Genomic DNA, 25,818 nt, shown 5'->3' on the forward strand with positions numbered 1-25,818 from the left:
ATGATGTGAAAGGCCTCGTTGCTTAGGTCGTGGGATAATCTCTCCCAACAGAGAAAATTGCTTCCACTGCCACATTTCAAAGCTCTAAAAAGAAAGAAATGCAACAGAGATCAAACATGACATGTCCACTTTGCTTGACAGACCTAGTGATAAATAAATGGAGACTTGCTCAATTTTCTAATTTACACACACATATATGTGTGTGTGTATACATACATACATAATTATATATATACATATATATATATATATATATATATATATATATATATATATATATAATGTATATTTATGTATATGTGTGTGTGTGTATATATATATGTGTATATATATAAATATATATATGTATATATATATATATATATATATATATATATATATATATATATATATACTTTTATGTGTGTGCTTATATATACATATATAAATATGTATAAAAATATTTATACATACATATTTATAGATAGATAAATAGAAAGATAGATGTGGACATCATTTGTGTGACTGAATGGGGGAGAGGGGTGAATATTAATTAGGTATATTCATTTTTGTTCATTATAGAATAGTTTCATGAATGGTTGGTATCACTGTAGAGTCGGCACATCCCTGCGGTTGGTAGCCCTACTTGGCCCAGTGTTGTCAGCGCAACGTAAACAAACCTGAGAAACGTTTTGTCCCAAGTCCGGTGGTAATATTTTATCCTATACTGAAGCTTTTGCTGGTATTTTTGCCCACATATGTATAAGTATTCTTTGCATTGCTCTTGTGCAGATTAGGTATGTCAATTTGTCTTTAAAACCCGTGTGATATTCTTGTATTAACAAAAGAGTGAATAGTTGGTTCAAAAAGAAACACTCCTTTACTGGTGTGATCTTTCAGGTTATCATTCTATCAGTGTTTTCCTAGGTAAAGCTGTGTTTCCAGACGCTACTATAACCATTATCGGTGGGAGTTTCTTCATCAGATTATAACTGATATAGTGGTTATCAGAATCACGTTGTTGAGATTATCTTCCTTGCCTGGAACCTGTTACCGGTATTTGATATTGTTTTGCAGAGACGTGTCATGTTTTCTCATGACATTACTGTTGCTAGGGAACTTAACATGCAAAAGCAGGTTCCCAGCTCCATATTCTAGAGCCAGGTTGAAAACTCAATTTTACACACCAAGAAAAATAGGACTTTTTCATAATTACAATGGCGGTGCTCTGTCCAAAACCATTTTAAACCTTCAGTGATCTGTGGTAGATGGCCTAAAGTCTGAATTCTAACTCCATGCTGTTGATATACTTGGGTAACCTCTATAAAAATCCTGTGGAAAAATATGCACACCTCCAGCTGATAATGGTCTACATATATAGTGAAAGATGAGATGATACTTTTAAGCCAGTTACTAGACAAAGATGAACAAATAATATTTTAAGTTCTGATACAAAATATCTTTATTGTATTTGTTCAAGGAGAAGCTATGGCATGAGTTATATATTCCTGGTGGAATTCTTGTAAATGGTAACCAAAGCTTGTTCATATCATTTAGAGAGTTCTAAGAGATGGAATCTATATAAGTCATGGGCCCAAATTAGGGATGGTACAGCCATGACAGTGGTGTCTCTTTTGTGTTCTGTACATTCTATAGGTGTGGAGTTTTATGGCTCTAGCAGTGCTAGTTCTTATGCTACAGTTTCCAGCATTTGCCTAAACTTAAAACTTATTTGAATGACAATTATCAAATCACTTTGTCCAGAATCAAGACAAAGAGAAAAGGAATTTTATTCATGCAAGTAACATGCACTATCTACTTCTCTTCTTTCCTTCTCTTTTTTCTACACAAATTGTTCCAAGTACTTTGTCACAAAGGAATCAGTTAATAGATTAACTTGACATCATCTGTATGCCTATATACACCTTCCATTCTTAAATTTTAGAAGAAAAAAAGTATTGCTGTTATAATTCTTGTTAACATTATTTTTACCATTAGTATGATTATTTATTATAACATTAATGTTAATTGTTACACAAATCAAAAGTTTTTTCTTAGAAATTCAAGGAATGGGGAAGAATAAGCAGGTCAGGTAAGTTTAGTAATTGACTCCTTGACTAAGTACTTCTAGAACATTTTCGGAAAAAGGAGTTGATAAAACAAAACCAGATATGAGTTTAAAGTTGTACCCATATCCATTATGAGTAATAACCTCACATGAAGGCAGAATGATGTGATTCTAAGCCCTCTCTGACTTTTTTCTCAGGTAAAGTAGAAATGATTGTCTGTAGAAGTGTGCATATGTTTTTCTTTTTCTTAGGCATTATCACCATGCAAAGCATCTCATAACAGTTGGGTTTTATTTATTATTTAATGTGACACAGAAATTGCATGGTAACTATAAGCATTTGATTTTGAGGGAGAGATATAGGATGTGTACAGTTTCACTTTTAAAACTGGAAGTTATTGGCACTATTGTGTGTGAGTGTGTTACACATGATAAAACCACGGTGAGTTTTGTTAAACTGTTGTATGTTTACATCTGTGAAGCACAAGAACAGTATTCTGCAGTGGACGGGGTGTGGGCAGCACACAGCTTTAGCCATTCTGCAGAATCATTTCAATTATAAATGCAAAGTGAGACTTAAGTGATGGATTCTTGCTCATTACTTTGAATGTCACATAGGAATGACAAACTAATTGATCTATTCTTATATACTGTTTACTTTGTTCTAATTTCTGATTAGTTATTTCTTTTATAATATTGATGGTTATTGGTTAACTATTAGCAGTTATATATTTTTATATTGTGCCAGGTGTGTTTGTTTAGTCTTCTGGATATTTATCATACTGGAACTCAGCAAGTAGTTTAAGAAAATATTTTTAGATATGTATGTGCTATGTTATACGTGCACAGCATGTAATAAAAAAAATAATAATAATAAAATAAAATCTAGTACTTAGAATTTAGTCAGCATCATAGAAAAAAAAATTATTCAAAAACATGCTTTTGCTTTTCATAGCTTAAAATTTTACCAAGTCTATCTACAGAATGATGTGTGAGAAAAACTTTGTTCTTCTTTCAGGAAAGTGGAATAAGTGAGAAAACGCTGTTGTCAAATGGTGTAAGTGTACATGGAATAAAGTCTCACTTTTTACACAAACATAACAATGGCAACAAAAAAAGCACACACTATTAGTGACCGAGAACGGACTGACGACATACATGTAGAGGAAAATGTGGATTTTGCAGGTATGTACTTATCTGACCATGTCTCAGAGGGACTGAAGAAATCCGGATTTATCAAGCCGAGTCCCATTCAACTTGCTGCTATTCCACTTGGTCGCTGTGGGCTTGACCTTGTTGTTCAGGCCAAGAGTGGAACAGGCAAGACATGTGTATTTACTGTTGTTGCTTTGGAGATGCTCAGTGTTACAGCCTCCACAACTCAAGTATTGGTCATAGCACCAACAAGGGAGATAGCAGTGCAGATCACTCAAGTAATCAATTCCATAGGCACTGGAACACCAGGGTTGAGGGCTTTTGCCTTTATAGGTGGCATTCCTCTGTCACAGGATAAAGCAAAGCTCAGCTGTTGTCATATAGCTGTGGGCACACCAGGACGTTTAGCACAGCTGGTTGAACTTGGTCTCCTAAAGCTTGATAATGTTCGCTTGCTTGTCCTTGATGAAGCTGATCAGTTGTTGACAGGTCAGTTTACAAAAGGAGTGATCAGTCTAGCTTCAGCACTCCCTTTGAATAAACAAATATTAGCATTAAGCGCTACATACACAGATGAAGTTGCAAAAGTTGCAGAAGAGCTGATGCGTTCACCAAATCATGTTCGCCTTGGACGAGATTGTCCTGCTCTTCTTGGTGTGAATCAATTTGCAAGGCTGCTTCCCTTCCATCATCAACCACACAGAATACAGCAAACCAAAATGTCAGAGCTGTTGTCAATATTATCAACAGTAACATTTAACCAGTGCCTTGTCTTTACTAATTCCCAGTTACGTGCTGAATCAATTTGTAATGAATTAAGAGCAACTGGATGGCCAGTATCATACCTGACAGGTGGACAAGCACAAAGAGATCGCTTACAGGCACTTGATGCACTCTGCTCCTACAAGTGTCGAATCCTTATATCCACAGACCTCTCTGCCCGAGGTTTAGATTCAGAACATGTCAATCTAGTGATAAATCTAGACATGCCAAGGGACCAGGCTACTTACTTACATCGTGTTGGACGAGCAGGACGTTTCGGTTCTCGAGGAGGTGCCATCACACTCGCTACAGAAGGGGATGATTGGACAGCTATGAGAGCTATTGTGACACTTGCCAATGTGAAAGCATATTTACTTCAAGAGGGCTGGGACTCCAATATCACTAGTAAAGAGGTAGCAGGTATGGAGGAAGTAGAGGTGCTGGGGGATGAGGAACTGAATCTATGGCTAGAGGTAAACAAGAAAAAAGGCTTTCCACAAGACAAAAAGGTTATGAAGAGTATACAAAATGGGAATGTAAGAGAGAGAATAACTGAGTCAGTAGGGAAAAAATCTAATTCAAAAGTAGAATTGCATGATGAATCTGAAAAAGAAAATCTGAAGAATAAATCAGTGAGAAAAAAAGATCACAAGCAGAATAAGACACATGTAAAACAGGATAATAAAAGTGATAAACCAGGCAATCAGGGAAAGTGTGATGCAAAGAGCACTAAAGAAACAATAAATGACAATATATCATGTAAGAAAGAAAGCGATCCTGAAGAAATAGCAAACAAAGCAATAGAAAAGAAGGCAGAAATCCAGAAAAAGGTTTCAGCCCTTCTCAGTGGAGTAAGCTCTTCCTTGCGTAAGTTTTCATATGCAGAGATTTACAAGGAATTATCAGAGAAAGGTGACACAGAAAGTGCTAGTATATCTTCAACAATTGCTATTCCATCCTTGCCAGATAAGCTGAATCCATCTGAGTCAGAGCTGAAGGTTCTCTGTGACCACATAGAAGACACTAATGAGGACCTTGAAAATAAAATTACAAGTATAGATAAATTCTGGAAGTCCTCAAGAGTTGATATAAAAGAAGCACTTCAAGCTTTAATTGAAGGCAAAGATCCAAGTTCCCTACCTCACAACAATGACTATAAGGAATCTTGCAGTGATTTGACTGATCATGTAAGTCTTTTAGAAGCAGATGAAAAGGGATTATCCCTAGAAACAGCTCTACCAACACATGAATTTAATGGCATTACAAATAAGAATACTTCTGATTGTGCAGACAAAGTAACAGAGAGTTCTTTGTCAGAGAGGGACAGTAAAGTCAACACAGACTCTAGCAGTGGGTTATATCAGTCTTCCAAGAGCACCACTCAGTCTACCTCAGAACTGTGTTCCTCAAAGAAAACCAGTAATTCAGGAGGAAGTAAAGAAAAAGTACTCAAGTCTCAAGAAATAAAACAAAAGGTCAAGAAGTCAAGGTCACACCATAAACAGTCACAAGAAGATTTGGAAATGAAGAGAGAACCCAAGTCTAAAAAGGTACAAAAGAAGCTAACAAAGAGGTCCACATGTACTAGCACAGATACTTCTTTTGAGAGTAGCTCAAGCACTGATTGTCATTACCAGCAAAATTATAATGGATTTTATGATAGTCAACAACAGCAAAGTCAACAACAGCAAAGGGATTATTGGAGCCAGATGCATGGTATGTACAGTACAGGCTATCAGCAATATGCACAGGCAGATTATCCTTCATATGGAGGAGCTTACCAGAATTTCCAACCACCAGGAGGAGAAGGAGGAGTTCAGTGGAGCCAGCAGCAACAGAACTATTCTACAGGTTATCCTTATGACTGGGACTACTACACTATGAGTGCTTACAGTTATAAGAGAGCTTACGTAGAGAGTGCTCAAAAGTTTGCCTCAATGATGGATTATGTTCAAAGCATGGGACGAATGAGTGCATGGATAGCCCGTGACTATCATTCACGCTGTAGTCAAAATAGTTATGAATATAATAAAAGCTCTAAGAAAAACACTAATAAGCAAAGTTAGTGATAATAGACAAAACAATATTATGAATGTACATAGAAAATTTATTAATACACATTCTCTAGTGAAATTTTAGTTTTAAGTGATGGAATTTAATTATCATTTTCTATATTTTTATATTTAAGAATAATTTGGAAAGTAAAACTTAATTTTGGACAAGATTTGCACAGAATTATAAGTTGTGAATATCATAAAATGTCTAAAAGACTGAGAAAACTTTCAAATCACCATACCAAAGTGATGCGTACAGATGTATCCCTTGCAACAAGTGATCCAACTGTTAGCCCATACTTCACAAATTCAAATGATGCTGATGGTGATGAAAGCAGCTGTAGCACAACAGGAGAAGGCAGAGATCAGAGCACTGCAGATAGTGCGTGTAACTTGGATCCTGATGAAACTACAAGTAAAAACAACCAGCCTTCTCTCCAGCAGTCACAAGTAGCAGCCTCATCTATATTGCCTAGGAGAAGGTTAACATACAGTTTTTACAATCAGGAATGTGTGACCCTTGCTAAAGCATTATTAGGTAGGTGGATTTTTTTTTTACTAAATATATCTGGTACCCAGTGGTCATAATTTTAGAGTGGCTTGATTCATGCTTGGATGATCTCATTTGAAATGAGTTTCAATATATGTGAATTTATTAGATATAGATGGGTTATATGTTAACATGGATTATATTATCATTTTACTATTATATGTATATGAAAACTAATATCTAAAGCTTTTTGAATTGCACAGGTCAAGTTATGGTGAGAATGGTCAATGGTGTTCGTGTATCAGGAGTCATCGTGGAGACAGAAAGTTACCTTGGAGGAGAGGACGTGGCATCTCACAGTTATAACAACAAGAGGACTCCCAGGAATGAGCCCATGTACATGAAGCCGGGTACATCCTATGTTTACCCAATATATGGGATGTACTTCTGCTTTAATGTATCCTCTCAAGGTAATATTTAAGGAGCAAGTGGTTGAAAGTACACAATTAAGTATAAAAAAGATAGCAAAAATAAACCACATTTTCATTTATTATAAACTTCCATAAAACTTAATCATTCTTTAAACATAACGGAAGGCAAGATCACCACGTTAATTGTTGAGTTATAATGTTCATTTGGGAGCTTAAAGTTTACTGTTTCAGAAATGTAGAATTGAGTATTTAACTTTTTTTCTTCTAATTTCATGTCAAAAGCATATATTTTAGGTAAAAACATTCATTAAAAATTCCTTTACATGTAAGTAAAATATTTACATTATGAGATTTGCAGAGCCTTTAAGCTATATAATGATACCAAATTTAATTGAAAGCACTGATATTAAAGGCATTGTTAAGGATTGATACATTAAATTTTGATTTTGATACAGGGCTTTATAGATGTGCAAAGTTAGAATACAGTGTGCAGATGGCACCCTCTGCCTTTTAATTATTTAGTAACTTTTTTTAAGGTATTTGATTACAACTCTTATTATTTTCTTTTAAAAATGTATGTAAATGCCTTTTGTCAGAATTGCAAAGAAGAAGAGGTACAAGATGTCACAGATTACATCTTTATAACCCAAGTGCACTTGCAATATTTATTAACTGTTGTGTTCTTGCTTTTCACCATTACGTTAATAATGATGGTTTAGTACAACTTCTTGCCTAAGTATAAATGCAGTGGCATAATGACTCCTGATTTGAGGGAGGGAGGGAGGGAGGGAGGGAGGGGGGAGGGGGGAGGGGGAGTGGTGGGTAGGTAGATAGGTAGGTAGGTAGATAGGTAGGTAGGTCAAGGATAAAGAATGGTAAGAGAACCATATGTAAAAGCTCATGGGCTACAGGGAAGGTTCCCTAACTGCATATGAACAGATTTGAGGATGAGCAGACTTATGTGAATATAAATCAAGCAAGCAATTAAAATAATACTCTAATACTTATAATGCTAAATATGATAACACTATATGATGCCATGTCACCATGCATATGATTCATCACCCATATAGATAAAATAGTAATTAAAGATAAAACTGTAATTAAATTACTTATAATACCAATTTTGTCATGGAACTTTCTGATGGTATTGTCAGCATGTCAACTTTTTCACATTTTCATACATAAATTATGGTACCAAAAAATATATTTTTCATCTTTTTCTTTTCTTTTATTTTCTTTTATTTTATTTTATTTTATTTTATTTTATTTTATTTTATTTTATTTTCTTCTTCTTCTTCTTCTTCTTTTTCTCTCTTTCTTTCTTTCTTTCCACTGAACATGGATTTTATGATTACATGGCATGTTCACTGTAATATTAACCCTTTGGATCTGGATGCTTCACACAGCCCAAAATATGGGCATTGGGCTTACTTGAGTAGCCAGTCTGGCAGGTGTGTGGCTTGTAGGCTGAGTACATGGGAACACTTGTGTGTTGTGACAGGACTCTGTGCCTCCCCTTTGCAGTGTTATATTCTCTTCTTTTTTTTTGGGGGGCATAAGCATTTTTAGCTTTTTTGCCATTTTCCAGTGTCTATATTTTTAATCTGATTTGCTTTATCCAAATGGAAATAGATTGTTTTCCTTGCACAGACTCCATACCATCTCTCTAGGTAGACCATAACAGCAAGTTGGCATCACCTCAGCAGTAACAAAATTAGGAGAAAAAAAATCCCACAAATTCAGGGAATGGGGAAATCAAGAGCAGTAACTATGGCCTAATTGACTCCACTGTGGCTGAGCACTTGTGGAGCCATCTGTGTGAAGTATAATTCACAAAAGACTACAGTGGATAGTACATTGTGTGTCCATTGGGTTAACCTGTCTTAACAGTTAAACATGAATTTACCTTTTCATGTTTTTAAATGGCATGAGAAACAGTGACTTAGTGTCGTAGCATTTTTAAAATGTTATTTTCATATGAGTTTTTTTTTTTTTTTTTTTTTTTTTTTTTTTTTCTTTTCTACATTTTCCTCTAATGTTGAGAGAGATTCTACTTGTTCATTTGTAATCCGTATTGGATAAATTGATTCATGAACTAAACTCTGTCACTCTGGCTACCAAGGAGATGGATCATGTGTGATCCATCTTTTCTACATTTTCCTCTAATGTTGAGAGAGATTCTACTTGTTCATTTGTAATCCGTATTGGATAAATTGATTCATGAACTAAACTCTGTCACTCTGGCTACCAAGGAGATGGATCATGTGTGCTGGTCCGGGCATTGGAACCTATAGAAGGAATGGCAATTATGGCAGTTGGGAGGAACCAGAGGCGAAAGAACACAACTCCTCTGAAAACACATCAGCTCTGTAATGGCCCTTCTAAACTTTGCCAGGCACTAGACATGACAAAGGTAAGGAAATAGTCTCCAATGTGATATAGTATGAATTGAAATTATGATCTTTGTATTTATAGGTATTATTACAAATTTTAATATTTGTTTGTATCTGTTACATTGAGTATAAACCCTCAAAATTAGGTGATATTTATGTTATTGACTCCTTTTTTAATTTCCAGGATTCCTGTAACAAGTTGGATCTCTCAACATCTAATGTCCTTTGGCTTGAGGCTGGCACATCCATTCCTGAGAGCCAGGTGGTTAATAGAAAAAGGATTGGTATTGAATCAGCTGGTGAAGAATGGGCCAATAAACCTCTTCGTTTCTACGTTGCAGATAATAAGTTTGTCAGCGTCTTTGAAAAGAAAAAAGCAAACCTGTCAACAGCTTCATAAATTTATTGATATGCTGTAGAACATTTGTCTTGTTATTATTTTTGTTGATAATGAATTTTTATTCTGATATTCTCTATGCTTTTTATATACATCCTCAGAAGTCATACAGACATGTTATGATTTTCCAGCAATGCAGCCCTATATGAAGGTCTGCCTGTCCAAAGGAATTCTCAGACCTATTGCCTCTTCTTTTTTTCCCACTTTTTCACTTTCATCTGTAACATAAGCATCAATATATTTAGATTAATGCACTATAATCATGAGATAGCTTTAATGTCAATATATTGATGTCAGTGTTATAAATATTTTAATTACCAAAACCTTTAATAAATATATTTTCAGTCAAGAATGCCTTTGGACTCACACTCCCTCATATTGTTATAATTCTTATTTCAAAATATCCATGTTTGGATTTTGATTTAACATGTTACCTTTAATAATTAAAGAAAATAATCTATAAAGAATATGATTTACCATATGTTTATGTTCCATTATAAAAACTGTCTGCAGGGTCACAAACCCACTTTGTAAATCATTTTATTAACTTATAAATTTTCACTATACCAAAAAAAGAATATTTGACATTTTTAGGCACATTTGTAGCTGGGGTGCCCTTGTCCTGCTATTTATAATCATTGTTTCTTACTTTTAATATTCCTGTTACACAAAGAAAATATATGTATGACCACTTTACCAGATTTTTATATAACTAGAAAACTGTCACCTAATTGTAGTGGTTATCATTAAGTGCATACAGAACACTTTATTCATTTATTTTAGAATTTGACATTTGTCTTCCTTTCTCTTCTTAAGTTTTATTATCTTCTTTAAAAAATAGAAAAAATATGCTAAACATCTTTAAGAATCTGAATTACTTAGCTGTAACATAAAATAAGTATATAACAGGTATAGATTTTCATTTCAATAATTACCAATACAATTTAAAGTGCTTTGTTTATCTATAGATCAGATTTTTTGTCATTTTTCTTGATTTTTTTTAACAGTAAGAGTAGGAAATATGATGAATGAAAATATGAAAATTATGAAAAAAAGGCTAGAAAAAAATCAGTTCAAATTCCAAAGGAAACTAGTGGTAGTTACAGTAAGTTTTCCATTGATTTCTGAGAATATAACCTACTATTGTTTGGATATATAATGCCTTCGCTTACTGAAAGTTTCTACTTACTGAAGAGTAAGCAAAGGCTGTAAACTGGCAAACTAGCATATCTCTTATTTCTGAAGAATTTTGCATTAATTCTGTAACATCTCTAGTCTAGAAATGCACAAGTTCAGTAAAACTGCATTGTAATAAAAATGAAAGAAGAAAATTTGATATTTTTTCACAATTAGATATACATTCTAATTTTATTTAAAACCAGGTCTTTACATGTAATAATTAATACTTTCATGTGCTGCTAGAGTGATGGTTTCAGCAGATTTAAATACTCTATAGTTTTTCTTTTTATTCTCAGGTCATAGTCTCAAAACACAACTTGATTTATAAATATTTAATAAAATAAATACTACACAAAAATTAAATGTTTATTTAAATGCAAATGCAATACTGGCAAGATGCAGTACAAGTCATCTAGACACACTTATCAGACTTCATTGTATCTCTTCTCTTCCTAGAAAAATATTTATCTATTACTGAGTAGGCTAGGAGAACCTACTTGGCGTTTCTCAAGGAAAGTTTGAAATTTAATGTTTTTCCAGTATCTCTATATTTGCCATGTGTAAATAAAAATATTCCTATTTGATATACAGAAAAAATGGCATTAATACATCAATCCAAATGAAAAAAAAATTACATCAGTACAACTGAAAAGAAAAAAAAAGTCATTTACTGTTTATAAATCCTAAATAAAATAACAAATATATTTCTTTGTAGTCCAATCATACAAAATGATGTTTTTCTTTACATCAAAATGGATACTCTACTATTAAATCTATGCCTTCATTCAAATCCTTCACAACCATTTAAAGTATAAAGTAATTCTTGAAGATATTTTATATGTTTATAGTCTGAGGCATTGATACCATATAATTTCGATTCAAAATATGGTACATACTGAATTGTATTAAAAAAACATATTAACATAGTAGCCATGGCACTGTTCTTGAACTCTTCTGAAACTACTACACACAATGATAGACAGAAATTTGAAATTATATAAATATTTGCTACTTGAAGACCAACTGAATAAGTCGGCGACATAGTAACTCCTCATTTTTCCATCCACTCACCTCACCACTGACTTGGTTAGTGATTAAGTTGTAATGATTAAAGTTTACAATGATTAAAGTTTACAATGATTTCTCTGACCCTGGTTCCTCTGGAGCTGTATTGTGCCACTGATAGTAATGGGTTCTAGAGTTGAGTTTTGGTAAGTACTCTGAAAGAAGTTCATGTAGTTTTCATGTAGTTAGCTGCCATTCACACATCCAGTATCTATCAAATGATGGGTACTGTAGATATTAACGAGCTGTCATTAAATTCTCTAAGAGCTATTAAGATATATGGTTAAAAGTAAAGTTTACAGGACACACCTGTTTTGGCTCTATTGGCAAAGCATTAACCCAACTGCCCCAGATTTATGTTATGTCCCCTGTATTTTTTTGTGAATGCTGTTACATACAGATGGCTCCATATGTGCTCAGCCAGCAGGGAGTCCATCGGTAGTCCTAGTAACCAATTCTGATTTCCCCATTCCTTGAATTGGCGGGAAAATGTATTTTTCTTTTTAATACGGTTGACATTGATACTGCTATTACTGTTATTGATGTTATGATTCTTAAATTGTTATTAAAATCTCGATAACATTTAAGACAATGAAATAATGCAAAAGACCCTTTCCAAAAGTCGAGGAAAAAAATAAACAGGTGAGATATGTAGGACTAATAACCGACTCCTTGGTGACTAAGCACTTGAAGAGCCATCTATGTGTAAACACAATAAATAAACTTGTATTACATTGGGTATGGCATGTATTCTTGCCATATTCTTGCAATTGGGTTAAGCAGGGATATGGTACTACCATTCAAAAGATAGTGTATCCATAACTGACTTGTTTTACTGATATGTCAAAGTTGGGAGACTACTACAACTTGGAGACAAGTCATACACCTGACTACACATGTGAAAGACATTAATGGAACAGTGATGCCAACAGACGTCCACATTCCAGCCACACTTTAATCATTCTGATTTTCTTACAAAATAATAAGTAAATTTCAAAGTACAGCTTTTCCAAATCAATAATATACACTTTGGACGGTAGGCACAGTACAGTTCTATTAATAAAGATCATGAACTCTGTATTACCATGTAATATTTATAAGCAAAAAATTAATACATACTCAAGTATATGCAAAATGACTTCTTTGGAAGAATATCAACACCTGACTCTCTAAAACCTTAATCACTGATTATGACTAGATAAATGCATTGTAATTGTACACAACAGAAACTTCAGTTTACTATTTTTATGCAGAATTCTTTACCTTTCTTTCTTTGAAGGGAATTGAACCCATGTTGACACAACCTGGTTCTGGTAAACCCAGTCTTTAATTAGACTGATAACATATGCCAAGATCACTAAGACAGCAAAATATTGTATCCATGCCCATTTAAGCACATACCAAAACCCAGGTATATACAAAACAGTTTGTTCTGGGTACTGCACAACCAGATTTATGGTAAATGAATCACTCTGTCCTGTCTGCCAGCTGGTGTATGTGTTGGTATATTTGGTAGTAACTGAAAATAGTTATTAGTGTCAGAAATTGAAGTACAATAATTATAGCATATATTCCATTAAAATTTATACTTAATAGAAAGTTAAAACTAGGGACCCATGATTAATTTTCACTTAATAATAAATAAGGGAACAGTAAATTAATAAGCAAAACATAAATATGAATGAATAATGCATTTTTTTTATTTTTTTATGATCCCACCAAAGTACCTCAGTTATTTACAATTATCTGATTATAATCATTAACGTAAGCAAAATCTTACTTACTATTTCTTTTCCAATAACTAGAGAGAATTTCCTGTAATCTCCAGCTTCTTGTGTCTGAGACAGATGACGGCAGTACGGATGTGTTATATAAATCATGTATGCCAGATGGAGGAAGAGGCTGACGTTGGTGCAGGGATAGATCAGTTGTGACATAGAGGGCTGACACAGGAACTCCACTAGCATGCTGAAACAGTCCTGCACCCTCCATTATCAACTCACACATGTGCTGTGGAAAAAAAAAACTTATTATATTACAGAAAAAACAAAGCCAAACAGAGCTAACACTCCATAGAACAGTGGAAAAAGAATTATTTTCCTCTTCTTATTTACTTAAGGTAGAATTAATAATATGAGTATGAACTCACATACCAAAGCTTTATTTGCTACAAATGTTGAAGACTTACAGGCTTTGTTACAAAATTTCTAAACTTATCTTAAAATATTTGTCAAATAATATTCATGTGCATCCCATTACATAATGAAAATGGCATCAGCACTCTCTATGTTCATATACAAAGATATGCTACAATAATTACATGTAGTCTGTAGTCAAATGTCAGCAACAGTGTGGTGCCATATACCAACTCATTGCTCAGTAAAGGAATGTTCAAGCTGAAGACAAGCCTATCATTCACACCATCATGGTTTTCATCCTCTTCATATGACTGAAAGAAAAAAAAGAAATTAATATTCATACAAAGTTGACTGCCAAAAGTTCATCATTTTCTAAACCCCTCAGCCTTTCTTTGTGAGGATGAGCTTGGAAATGAGTTTTATGTCTTCAAATCATTCTTTTTATTGTTAAAAGACAAAGATAAAAAACAGAAACCTCTACATAATCCTGTTTAATGGTTATTCACTTCATGAAAAATACAAACAAATGGACATATTTAGTTAAGAAAGAAAAGTAATGTGAGTATCTAATCAATAAAGAGAAAAACATGGAAGAATTCTGCATACTTTGTAATTACAATTGCTTGAAACTGCCTTTGTAACTGAGGTTTATCTCACATTATATACAAACAAATCCAAAACAATGTACCATATACAGGAGAATCCAAAGCAGCTACTTATGGAAATATGGCATGGGACTTACAAATAACTTTCATTTTTAATTAGTTTTCATAGTGATATGAACTACCTGCTCATAGCATTATCATCTTTGACACACCTTATATATTCATTCATAATATACTTCAAAATACTATATACTACAATTCACTAAGTGTGTATTGTAGTACACGGTGAACTGTAATTCAGGAAAAAAATTGCTGTTCAAAATAATCAATATTCTCACCTTTACTAGTGGAATGCGTAAGTACTTTCTCATGAGATTATTGAATGAGGGCTGGTTGGACCACACAAGAGGGCCTGAAGCTGTGTCACTTACAATGAGGACTTGGTGCTTAAAGTGAACATCTGCCTGTTCTCTATATTCTGCATGTTTTATCCACAAGCCTGTAGAATAGATGAAAGATAATCTAGATGCTCATAAAGAACTAATCAATCTAAATTCTAAATAAATGTACAGCTAGTTGTAGTAATGCTTTGACAGTGGGAGTAGGATTGAAGAATGAGAATGTTGTATGTGCCTAGCTGAGTTGAGGCTATAGTGACCTCTCTGTTAGTATTTGAAAAATAACATCTAAAGCTCCCAGACCAAGCAATCACTGCCACTGTGCAATTACTAGGTTAGGGAACCATGCATGTTGTATTAGTGAATGTGTGAATGCATGTACTAGAAGTGGGGAAGGAATAGACAGACTTGTGTGTGCATGTGCACTGGGTGTGTGTGTGGTCAAAAAAGTATTAGGATCACTCTAGATCTAGATCTGATCTGTAACTGTACTTATGTTAATGAAAAAGAAAAGATTATCAACAGGATGAAAAACACATTTTTTTCATTTTCACAGATAAAAACATGTAAAAAATACTATTAGTTGGAATAACAAAATTTGCTACAAAGTAAAAAATATGCATGACCAAATTGATTTTAACTTTCTATTGCTATTTCTCCTCCGATCTATATGATAATTATTCCAGCTATCATATTTACAGTTCTCTAGACATTTTCATGAAGCAATGAAAATGTTAGATCAAAGAGTTCAATCAACTGAAGATATGTTAAATGGTGTCCAAAGTAATCCAGGGTAATCAAGCTCTTAAAACCAACCGAGAGTTTGTTCAAATGGCTGTACTGTATGAGACTCATCCATTTTGAGCTTCAAAAAATCTAAGCCTGCTTTTATAATTTGCAGGATGTCAACTTAATGCTCAGGGTCTATGGTTTTGATGAAGTCCTTTTGTTCAACCCTTTCTATTTTTGGAAACTTGTTATTGCAATAGCAACTACATAGTGTCCTTGAATATAAATATGTCTTTTACTCTTTACTATTAAAATAAGAAAATTTTAAAACTAGCATTTAAATATAGAGGGAATCCTAGACAAATTATCATATGTGTTTTAATTTTTATGACTGATTTCCTGAATTTCAAAGGTCGTAAATTTAAATGTTATTACTTGGTCCAAAGGAAGATGAATATATTACCTCAAGATGGGCCTAAGAGCTGTAGATGTTATTAAGACTTTTTAATGTAACTTAAACCATTTAAATCAACTGCATAAATTAGGATGAAACTAAGCCATTACCCAAATTGTTTTATTTCATATTCCGTTATTTACTATATATTAGCCGAAATGTCATTGTATCCATTCCTGCTTCAACTGAATCTTGCGATCCCATGAAAAGATATGACAAGTATGCATTTTCTCTCTTGGCTATTTTGGCATATGGATTTGACAGCCTAAGAGTTAATGTGTGATCGAAACGTCATGAGACCTAATATATGTTATATAAGCACACATGACAACTAAATAACAGGTTCATCTGCATCGGAAAAAGAAAACCCATCTCTAATTTGCATCACTTAAGTTGCAACTCACCCTGGCTGCGATACACAATCAAGAACGGCGAAATAACTGTTAACAAGATGCACAGAATTAAGAACAATGTAGCCTTTGAACATACACTGGTCTTATGTACAACGACCAGTGGACGCTTATAAACATCGTACAGCACCATTGCCGTCTGCAGCGGAATTTGTATTGGGTTTGTTTACGTTTCCGTCACGTTCGAGAATAAATGTAAATTGACAACCGGTGAAATATATAATTGTTTGCTTTATAGTATCCCAAAGAAGTCATTAAAATTCAATGTACCAAATATTTCAAGATTTATCATAGATATTGTAACATCCAAGAAATAATATATTTTTCTTACAAATATGGCGGCAGAATTTGATTTACTAGAGAGGGAGCGGGGAGGGAGGGAGAGAGAGGGAGAGAGAGGGAGAGAGAGGGAGAGAGAGGGAGAGAGAGGGAGAGAGAGGGAGAGAGAGGGAGAGAGAGAAAGTGAGAGACCGACCCATAAAGAGAGAGACCCGGGGAATGAGAAAGATACCCAGTGAGAGAAAAAGAGACAGAATGTGTGTAGCAATGGAATGTAAGGAGGGAAAAGTAGGAATTATTTCCGTAGTTTGACCTAATGAAGAAGTACCAGAATATAGAGAAATTAATATAGAGAGAAATTGTTGAGTTTTTCCATCAATGATGTAAAGGTTTTTGCCTAGACATATTGAAAAGTGATACGACGGCAAGGCTATGAGAAACTATGGATTTGGTGGCTCCACGCAATGATGAAGTAGGGATAATTGCGGTTTTAGAAATAAGCATCTAGTTCCTGTACAAAGGGGAGAAACGGTTTCACAGATGGATTACATAAGTCTGCATGACGATGGATCCAAAATACTTTTCAACTTCTGAGGTTATCCCTGGAAAAAAAAAAAAAACTATATGCGTGCAAAATAAAAATGTAGAGTACAAGGTATGATAAAAACTGTGTTCGAAACAAGGAGCGATCTTTGGAGAGGCAAAAGGGGGAAGGGAGAGACTTGATGAAGGTAATTCATTGAATGGCTCCAGTATCAAGACCCACAAAGGGTTAGTAATAGAATGCTATGTCACTCAGATCTTAGGATGAGGCATTACTTCGAAATCTTGGAACTAGTGAGGAAGAAACATGGCATGAAAAAAAGTTTATGAAAATGAGGTAAGGAAGGACTCCTCGCGGGAAATGAAGTTGTGAACAATACCAGTGCTCAGATATAAGGGGTGAGTTAATAGAAAAAATGGAGATGATTTTTATTTAAGGAAAGATAGACAGAGTAAATCATAGTGCAGCTTTTCCATGGTTTACAAGGATGGAATATAAGTCCTTCAACTAGTTAGGATAATTAGGAGTTAGAAGCATCGAAGAAGAAAAAAGACAGATAACAAGGAAAAGCTGGAGTTTAGCACATTATTTAAGATAACTTGAACGAAAAAAGGAGAAAGATTTTTTTATTAACTAAAGAGGCGATCCGCAGTACTAACGTGGACCAGTAAATATGTGAAACGAGTTTCAGTTTGTGCATATCGATAGCATTAGTTGCGTGACCACATGGATTGCATTAATCAAAATATGGTTATTTTCTTAAAATCAAGAGTAGGGGGACTGACAAGGAATAAAATTTCGTTAAAAAAAGTTTTATTTTCAAATACACACCTGATTGCGATTCTATATCGCTCTCCAAATTAACTTTTTATTTGTCCTTTCTCCATATATGATTGTCTACACCAAGGTATCCATCTGTTTTCGACTTCCAAATTTCTTATGACTTATGAATTATCTCATCAAAAATAAATATCCCCAAACAGTGAATTTCCGCAGAGTATAAGCAATCATCGTCTATTTAATTATCGAAACATTTCTCGATTATCGTAGTTTACCTTGAACAAATGAACGTTTTCTTTGTATGTGTTCCAAAAATTAGAAAGATGAATTATCATGATATTTACCTTCATACTGATATGTGTCTTGTTCCATTATTTATTTATTGTTGTAATACAAAAGCATCACAAAGTTATCTATTCATCATATGTAAAATCACTGTTTTGCCGACAATGCATGCAAGGCAATAAATCATATTTTTAGACGATTCTTACAGAATGCTTAATTTATTTAAAAGCAAGAAAATTCTAAAAGGCATACATTAAGAATAAATAATTGAATTCAGAGGCCAAAATATAGATGCAGTAACAAATTCAAGCCATTGTTTATACCTTTTATAAGAGTGTATTCTCGCCCCAGGGATTCACGTAGTCGAAGTCGGACAGACCGACGTTCCTCATCCCTCTTCGCCGCCACACCGTAAACATGAAGGCGTCTGGCACGGTATGTTTCTCGATGTTGACGCCGATTATAGTCTTCTCTAGTGATTTTGAGTCGCTCTGACGATGGAAGAGAGGATTGTAATACGTACGTGTAGTGCATTTGTAGGGATTTGTGAAATATAAAGGAGAAAACATGTTTTGAAAAGAGTGTTGAGTGTTTGGTGGTATTCTGAGTAACGTGTTCGGAAGTGTACTGATATTTTATTTCATGGATTATATGAAGCTGGTTATGCTGCTATTAGTGTGCGGATATACAATTGGAAACAATAAGTTCCCATCTCGTATCAAATTTAAGGATGGATGATAATTGGAGTGTTGGATATTTACTGATGAAAATTGGGATCGTTCGGTTAATGTGAGATTCCTTGGAGGTCGGAACCATCCGTTTCAGATTAGATTTTATGTACGTTTTAGGTGATGTGCAGATAAATAGCAAAGTGCTTTAATAATGAATTGTGCGATTATGATGGCCAAATATGATTAAAAGATTTATGAAATTTACTTGAAACGGTCTTCCAGGCTGTCACTCGAACGTTTTCTCTTGGGTATCCTGAACCCAGTGTCGGCGGGCATGGCTTGTACCCACTGTTAGTTTACTTTTTCAATTGTTTTACCACATTGGTGGCTACACATGTTCTAAGTCACCAATGAGCCAATTATGACAATTGCCAGTCTCGCGTGTTTATCCTTTTCCCAGAATTATTAAAATATTACCTTATCTTATTTCGTTACTAATTTTAATAACATTATGGTAATAATAATTAGAATTATCAAAACCCCACCGATGTTTTCGTAGTATTAGTAAAACATTTTTCATGACAATTTTAGGAATGGTGAAATAGTCACTCTACTAATTTACTCCCTTTTGGCTAAGCACTAGTAGAGCCATATATGTGCAGACACATTTCCCAAAAATTAAAAAAATGAGCACAGTATTTTCCCTGGAGGCATGTGGATAATCTATAAGGACAAACTCGTTTTATTCGGGAACTGTCGAGGTTTCAAACACTTGTATATATATATACTACATATTTGTTTATTATTACTGCTATTTCTACGGAGTTCTGATCATGAAATATACTAGTGAAGTTAGATTGATCATATGCTTTGTAATGAAATGCTCATTCTATATGGTGGATACAAGTGCATGAAAGTAAATGCACTTGCATAGATTGCTTGTAATCATTTAGGTAGTATGCCCCAGCAGATTTTTGTCATGGTTTGTGGCTTGGGAAATATGGCAATTGGTAAGAGGTCTGGGGCAAATAATTAGGATTAGTGTACTCGGGGATATTTGTTACTGAGACCATGCACCCTCCAGAGACGGAAGTTCCAAACTAGTATAGCATGCAAATCCAAACCTAACCTTTCTTTGCGTTCTATTTACTCCCTAGATGGGGCAAGCTGCCCAGTGCCCCCCTTTATAAACATTTTGAATGAACTTACAGAAAACACAACATAAGAACTGCCTGTGTGAGGGTGTTGTGGACTTAGTCTCAGTGGTGACATGCAGAGGGCATTTTCACAATTTCCTGGTAAATATAAGACCTCAGAAGATGTAGTTGTATTCCTTCCTACTATTTTTTGTGCTCTATAAGATGGCAGTGTCCATTATCCCTCTATCTTCAATGTGTTGCTCTTGGTAACATTAATATTTTTGGGCTGATAAGGCAATCTTTATGGTTATTTCTGCTTTTAATGTGGGGGTTCATGTTAGTTTGTGTTAGGGGGACTTATAGATGTGGTCCAGTTGTAAACTATTAGTTAATGGGACTGAGAGCAACACAGATAGAGAGAAATAGACTCTGCCTTCTATTAGAGCATATGAAATAGTCACAAGAAACACATCTGCACCGGCCTTGTATAAACCGAGAAATGTTTGAAATATTTGCTTCAAGTCCACAACACCCTCAGATAGCCAGAGTTCTTAGATGCTTCTTTTGTAAGTTGGCACTAAGGGCTAACAAAGGTGGGGCACATAGAGCCTCTCTCCCTGTCTTGGGAATAAATAGAAGTTAGGAAAGGTTAGGTTTGGAATTTTAGGTGTGCATGATACCCTTGTTTTGGGTTTTGTATCTTCAGTTTACCCATTGCTTAGTGTCCATAAAGTAAAGACAAATTATTATTATATATGGAGGGATATATGTGGACAGTGTTTGGCAGGATATCAAGCCTTGCTTCCCCTTGCCTTGCAGAGAATAAGTCATCTTGGCAGTATCCCTGAATAATCTCTACACATTAGATCCCAGTTGGTTGTCAGTATGAAAATTTGTTCAACAATGTAATTTGCCCTTTTGGTATTTCTTGAAGGTGCTTTGCCTCTCAATGCCCCCAGGAAAGATGGTCTTCACCTCAGTATACACAAAAAGAGTACTGAATTGATTTTGACTAAGCGGAGCTTTCCGTGATCTTTTTCCATTTATTACATACATCAGGGAAGTTATGAAATGACAATCTGAAATGAAATTGACAGAACATGTATGAATATGGCAAATGAACTTGTTTGGATATACACAACATTGGAAGTCTATGGGCTGATGCACCATCTTTCAAGCATTCACAGGTATTCAATCAATCTCCCTCTCCCTCTCCCTCTCCCTCTCCCCACCGTTATGCAATTAATTCCACCATATATGAATGGAATACAAGTTGTAAAATGTCAATTTTGAAAAAAGGGCCATGGCACTAGTATATTTTCTACCAGCATTTTACTGTCATTCTCTATCTTCCAACCATACTGCTGTGCTCCAGTTTCTGGTGCACAGAATGTCTTCCCAGAATGCAAGTACTAAAGGCTTATCAATCTTTCTTGGGAGCACTGAGAAATGTAAAGGCTCCAGTTCCCATTTGTCACTACAGGTATATCAGTAATTTTTTTCTCCTAATTTACAATTTTGACAATGATTGGGTTCCAGTGAGTTTAGGAAAGGGCTAAGATATTTGCTGTAAATTCAAGTATTAAAGAAACTTAATTGAGGTTTGCCCTGGCTGTTTAAGTGTAATTCTTCAAGAGTTTTAAATGTGAAGAGAAAATGTACATTTAAAGATTTACTTGCTTAACTATATTAAATTTTGATTTTGCTCGCACACCTGTAGCGAGTCCTGCTTGATATGAGAGTATAGCTTAATGTAGCACAGTATAATGTATAAAGTATTATGATCATTTTTTTCCTGAAGGGGACAGTCCCTGAGAAAATGCCGATTTTTCACTTTTTTGTTGAAGAATAGAAAATGGTTTTACAGATTTTGATGAAATTTGGTAGAACTTTATTACGCATCTTCATACTGAATTTGATTTAATTTGACCAAAGGGATTTTTTAAAGTTAGGTTAACTCTAGCCTTCTCACGTCCCAGAGTTATCACTTAATTTTCTATATTACTTTTGCTGAGAAAACCTCTAGGTCATATAAACAAAACAACGTATTCCAATTTGGAAATTCATTAATTTGTTTCAAAATTATCGCATGTTACATAACTAAAAAAAAAGAGGAAAAAAAGGTATAAATTCGTTAAAAAAATATATATTTCGAATAAAAAAAAACTATACGTAGTTCTATGCGCATACTGACGTTCTGTTTAGGGGAAAAAACATTTGGAGATCGGACAAAAACTGTAAGCCGTGAGAAGTCTGAAATATGAAAAAAACAGAGTAATCGACCTTCAACCTTTTTATTTATAGTTTTCTATTAATTTTCCATATTTCTTCGCTTGCTTACTGGCTACTTTTTACATTAGAGAAAGCCCAACCATTGCTCTATCTCGTTCTTTATTTCATTCAGATCGGATCAACAGTTATTGCACAGCATCACAAAATACAATATAATATAGCACTGAAGTCATCCTGCACTGTAACTATGCGGTTCATGTGACCATAAAATAACGTTGTAATATGACGTCCACGCACTTCTAAACTCGTTTTTCTGCCGTCAGGAGTCCTCTATTCCTCATATTTACCTCCATCTCGGTTGCCACACACACACACACACACACACACACACACACACACACACACACACACACACACACACACACACACACACACACACACACACACACACCGAAAATGGGAGGTAGGGAAGATGAGTGGGGTTAAATATAAATATGCTCTTACTTAATCACCCATAAGTAAACAGGTGTACAACGAGAGGAAGGAAGAGTAAGAAGAAAGCTAATACTTTCTACTCATGGTTCCTGGTCCCCTTTCAACTGAAATGAGGAAAAATCCTCAACTTGGTTGAAATATCCCTTCGGAGAGTAACATGGGCTACCAACCCACTGTGAAATTCGCTGATCAGCTAAATAGTTGTCCGGGGTTAGGCCCTCGTTTGACCACCTAATTTTTCTTCGTGGGAGTTCATATTCACGTGGGTAATTGTACAGTAGTGTACGAATCTGAAATAGGGCATAACTCATTTTCGACCCCCCCCCCCCTTAAGTTATAGAATGGGGGAGATACATAATGTGAACTTGTTCATTTCTTAGAATCTTGATTCACAAAATTTGCTGTGGATAAAATTCTTTTGTGCCTTGTATGATGACACTAGTTTGCTCTTTTCTATTTACTTGTTTTATTTTGTATAGCCTCTTGTGAATTAATTGGTTTGTCTTAAGATTTTTTATTGTAGAGAATTTAGTCTGTCATATATTAATGAGAATTTTTCTTTACAGTTGAAGGAGTACAGCGTGATTGGGCGCAAGCTCCCTTCAGAGCTCGTCCCCAATCCCCAACTTTACAAGATGCGAATCTTTGCTCCTGATGTTGTAACTGCCAAGTCCCGTTTCTGGTACTTCCTCTCCAAGCTTAAGAAGATGAAGAAGGCCAGTGGTGAGATTGTATCAATCACACAGGTGAGTTTAGTATTTACAAACTTCAAAGCACAAGATAGTTGTTACCTCCTAAATAAAAAAAAAAATATGTAAATAGAGTACCATTTTGAAAACTGGTTTGTCATTCTTTAGTAATTATAAACTACCTTTGTGTATATATAAAGCATTACTAAATTCAATTCCCAGGTCACTGAACGCAAGCCCAATGTTATCAAGAACTTTGGCATCTGGCTTCGTTATGACTCGCGTTCTGGAACCCACAACATGTACAGGGAATACAGGGATCTGACAGTATCTGGCGCTGTTACCCAGTGCTACCGTGACATGGGTTCCCGTCATCGTGCTCGTGCCCACTCTGTGCAGGTTTGTACAAGTGCATTTTTAAGAGTATCTTGATTGTATCTGTGCACATGCTGTATATCACTCTAGGTTCAATAGTGAATGTATTTTTGCTAATGTTTGGAAGAATTGTTGTGCTGTCTTTATTATTATTATAGGAAATAAATTATTAGACTTAAGAAAACGTTTATTCCCTTAGATTATGCGTGTGGAAAGAGTGGCAAGCAGCAAGTGCCGCAGACCAGCCATTGTTCAGTACCACAACTCCAAGATCAAGTTCCCCTTCCTTCCCCACTCCAAGAGGAAGAACATGAAGATGGACCGCATCACACCCAAGATCCCCATGATTCCAACTTATTAAATATAATAAATGGTCGGGTGAATTAGGTTGTTTTACTAAAACCAAAATAGGCAGGGGTTTTGCACTTCTGACATGAAATAAGCCTGATTGTAGAATGTGAAAAAGATATAGGCACATTCAACTTAATAAATACAAGAATTCATATAAAGTGAGCAATGGCTTGATGGTAACCTTGTCGACATTATATCAAAAGGAGTCAACAAGGCTTTCTTCTTCAAATTGAAAGGTTGCAAGATAAGTTTTGGTACTTAAAGATTGGAAATCATTTTTGAGGGATACAATTTTTTTTTTCTACTTAGAATTTAGTGTTATGGAAAGGCCAATACTAAGACATCAGAATATTAGACACGACTTGTTTAATATTTGGTAAAGCTGGCTGAATAAGTTTGGCCACTCAGAAATTATCAAGCTGTGATTGTCTGGTACCACTAATGCATTAAAGTATAACCTTAAACAGTTTTAAAACCACTTAAAAGTCCAAGCAAATTTTATCCCATTTTGATATTTGAAATGAGATGCATAAGTAAGCAAAAAAATATATATATTATTTTAATAGAATGTTAAGGTCACCTATACTACTTATAGTTTACACTTGTCATAGTATTAATATGGAACAATTATAATAAAGGTAGGTAAAATATAGAAGTGTAAATGTGTAAATCTTTTGACTATATTTCCTCTTCCACTTCCATAACATTAGCTACAACTTATTCTCCTTCCTACGATGATTAAATATCCACCATTTGATCTGATCTACCCCCATATAGCTTATACTATACCCCCCTTAATCCTTTCCTCGTTGTTACCGTGGGGGGGCTTAGGAGAGGGAGACAGGCCTAATGTCATTAGACCTCCGCCCTCGCTTCTAATAATTTTGCACGGTCTTTTTATCTTCCCTTTTCCTTTTCCTTCTCTTCCCCCCCCCCCCAATTCCTTGCCCGTTGTTGTCGTGGGGGTGCTTAGGAGGCGGAGACTGGGACCCAACCTTGGGACTCCGCCCTCGACTCAACAAATTTTGCATGGTCTTTTTTTTTTCCCCTTCTACTTTTTTCGTTTGTCTCTTCACCAACCCCTTCTACTATCCACTTCCTAAGGTGTGAGCGCCGTGCCGAAAGCATGAAAGGCTGACTTTGTGCCAGTCCTAAACGGCCTGAGGGAGACATGGGCACGGTATTCCCTTGCTTTAGTTGTCTAGCCCTTACCCCTCAAGGGACCCTGAGGGGTGGACCGTTTCTCTCCCCAACATACTCCAGGCTTA

The 25,818-nt window shown here is 35.0% G+C and overlaps 4 protein-coding genes across 5 annotated transcripts; 3 read left to right on the plus strand and 1 right to left on the minus strand.

Annotated features, from left to right (window-relative positions):
* Positions 1-642: 642 nt before the first annotated feature.
* Positions 643-6,295, plus strand: LOC125035979 (probable ATP-dependent RNA helicase DDX20). Of its 2 annotated transcripts, none has more exons than XM_047628308.1 (2): positions 643-776; positions 3,066-6,295. In XM_047628308.1, exon 2 carries the CDS (start codon positions 3,151-3,153, stop codon positions 6,028-6,030), a length of 2,880 nt encoding a protein of 959 aa, XP_047484264.1. In that variant the 5' UTR covers positions 643-776; positions 3,066-3,150; the 3' UTR covers positions 6,031-6,295. The 2 variants fall into 2 exon arrangements, with proteins under 2 accessions (XP_047484264.1, XP_047484265.1); XM_047628309.1 differs by having other exon boundaries at positions 652-721.
* LOC125035980 (DNA-3-methyladenine glycosylase-like) lies at positions 643-12,043 on the plus strand. The gene is made up of 5 exons (XM_047628310.1): positions 643-688; positions 6,153-6,556; positions 6,772-6,978; positions 9,195-9,355; positions 9,520-12,043. The coding sequence occupies exons 2-5, from the start codon at positions 6,223-6,225 to the stop codon at positions 9,733-9,735; spliced, it is 918 nt and encodes a 305-aa protein (XP_047484266.1). The 5' UTR covers positions 643-688; positions 6,153-6,222; the 3' UTR covers positions 9,736-12,043.
* A 570-nt stretch (positions 12,044-12,613) lies between these two features.
* LOC125035983 (transmembrane protein 231-like) lies at positions 12,614-16,881 on the minus strand. The gene is made up of 5 exons (XM_047628311.1): positions 16,705-16,881; positions 15,058-15,218; positions 14,297-14,425; positions 13,761-13,986; positions 12,614-13,495 (listed from the first exon to the last, which is right to left on the minus strand). The coding sequence occupies exons 1-5, from the start codon at positions 16,841-16,843 to the stop codon at positions 13,236-13,238; spliced, it is 915 nt and encodes a 304-aa protein (XP_047484267.1). The 5' UTR covers positions 16,844-16,881; the 3' UTR covers positions 12,614-13,235.
* Positions 16,882-18,945: 2,064 nt separating this feature from the next.
* Positions 18,946-24,582, plus strand: LOC125036226 (60S ribosomal protein L18a-like). Its single transcript, XM_047628695.1, has 4 exons — positions 18,946-19,033; positions 23,702-23,881; positions 24,047-24,223; positions 24,399-24,582. Exons 1-4 carry the CDS (start codon positions 19,016-19,018, stop codon positions 24,558-24,560), a joined length of 537 nt encoding a protein of 178 aa, XP_047484651.1. The 5' UTR covers positions 18,946-19,015; the 3' UTR covers positions 24,561-24,582.
* The last annotated feature ends 1,236 nt before the right edge of the window (positions 24,583-25,818 follow it).

The sequence above is a fragment of the Penaeus chinensis genome, chromosome 20, assembly GCF_019202785.1.
Source record: "Penaeus chinensis breed Huanghai No. 1 chromosome 20, ASM1920278v2, whole genome shotgun sequence".
In the NCBI taxonomy this organism is placed as follows: Eukaryota; Metazoa; Arthropoda; class Malacostraca; order Decapoda; family Penaeidae; genus Penaeus; species Penaeus chinensis.

Coding starts and splice junctions, on each gene's coding strand:
- LOC125035979 (XM_047628308.1), top strand. CDS start 3,151: ATGGCAACAAAAAAAGCACACACTATTAGTGACCGAGAACGGACTGAC.
- LOC125035980 (XM_047628310.1), top strand. CDS start 6,223: ATGTCTAAAAGACTGAGAAAACTTTCAAATCACCATACCAAAGTGATG. Junction 6,979..9,194: donor CTTTAATGTATCCTCTCAAG/GTAATATTTAAG, acceptor CTGGCTACCAAG/GAGATGGATCATGTGTGCTG. Junction 9,356..9,519: donor AGGCACTAGACATGACAAAG/GTAAGGAAATAG, acceptor TTTAATTTCCAG/GATTCCTGTAACAAGTTGGA.
- LOC125035983 (XM_047628311.1), bottom strand. CDS start 16,843: ATGGTGCTGTACGATGTTTATAAGCGTCCACTGGTCGTTGTACATAAG. Junction 13,987..14,296: donor CATTTGACTACAGACTACAT/GTAATTATTGTA, acceptor TTTTTTCCACAG/CACATGTGTGAGTTGATAAT. Junction 13,496..13,760: donor TAGTTATTGGAAAAGAAATA/GTAAGTAAGATT, acceptor AACTATTTTCAG/TTACTACCAAATATACCAAC.
- LOC125036226 (XM_047628695.1), top strand. Junction 23,882..24,046: donor AGATTGTATCAATCACACAG/GTGAGTTTAGTA, acceptor TTCAATTCCCAG/GTCACTGAACGCAAGCCCAA. Junction 24,224..24,398: donor CTCGTGCCCACTCTGTGCAG/GTTTGTACAAGT, acceptor TTATTCCCTTAG/ATTATGCGTGTGGAAAGAGT.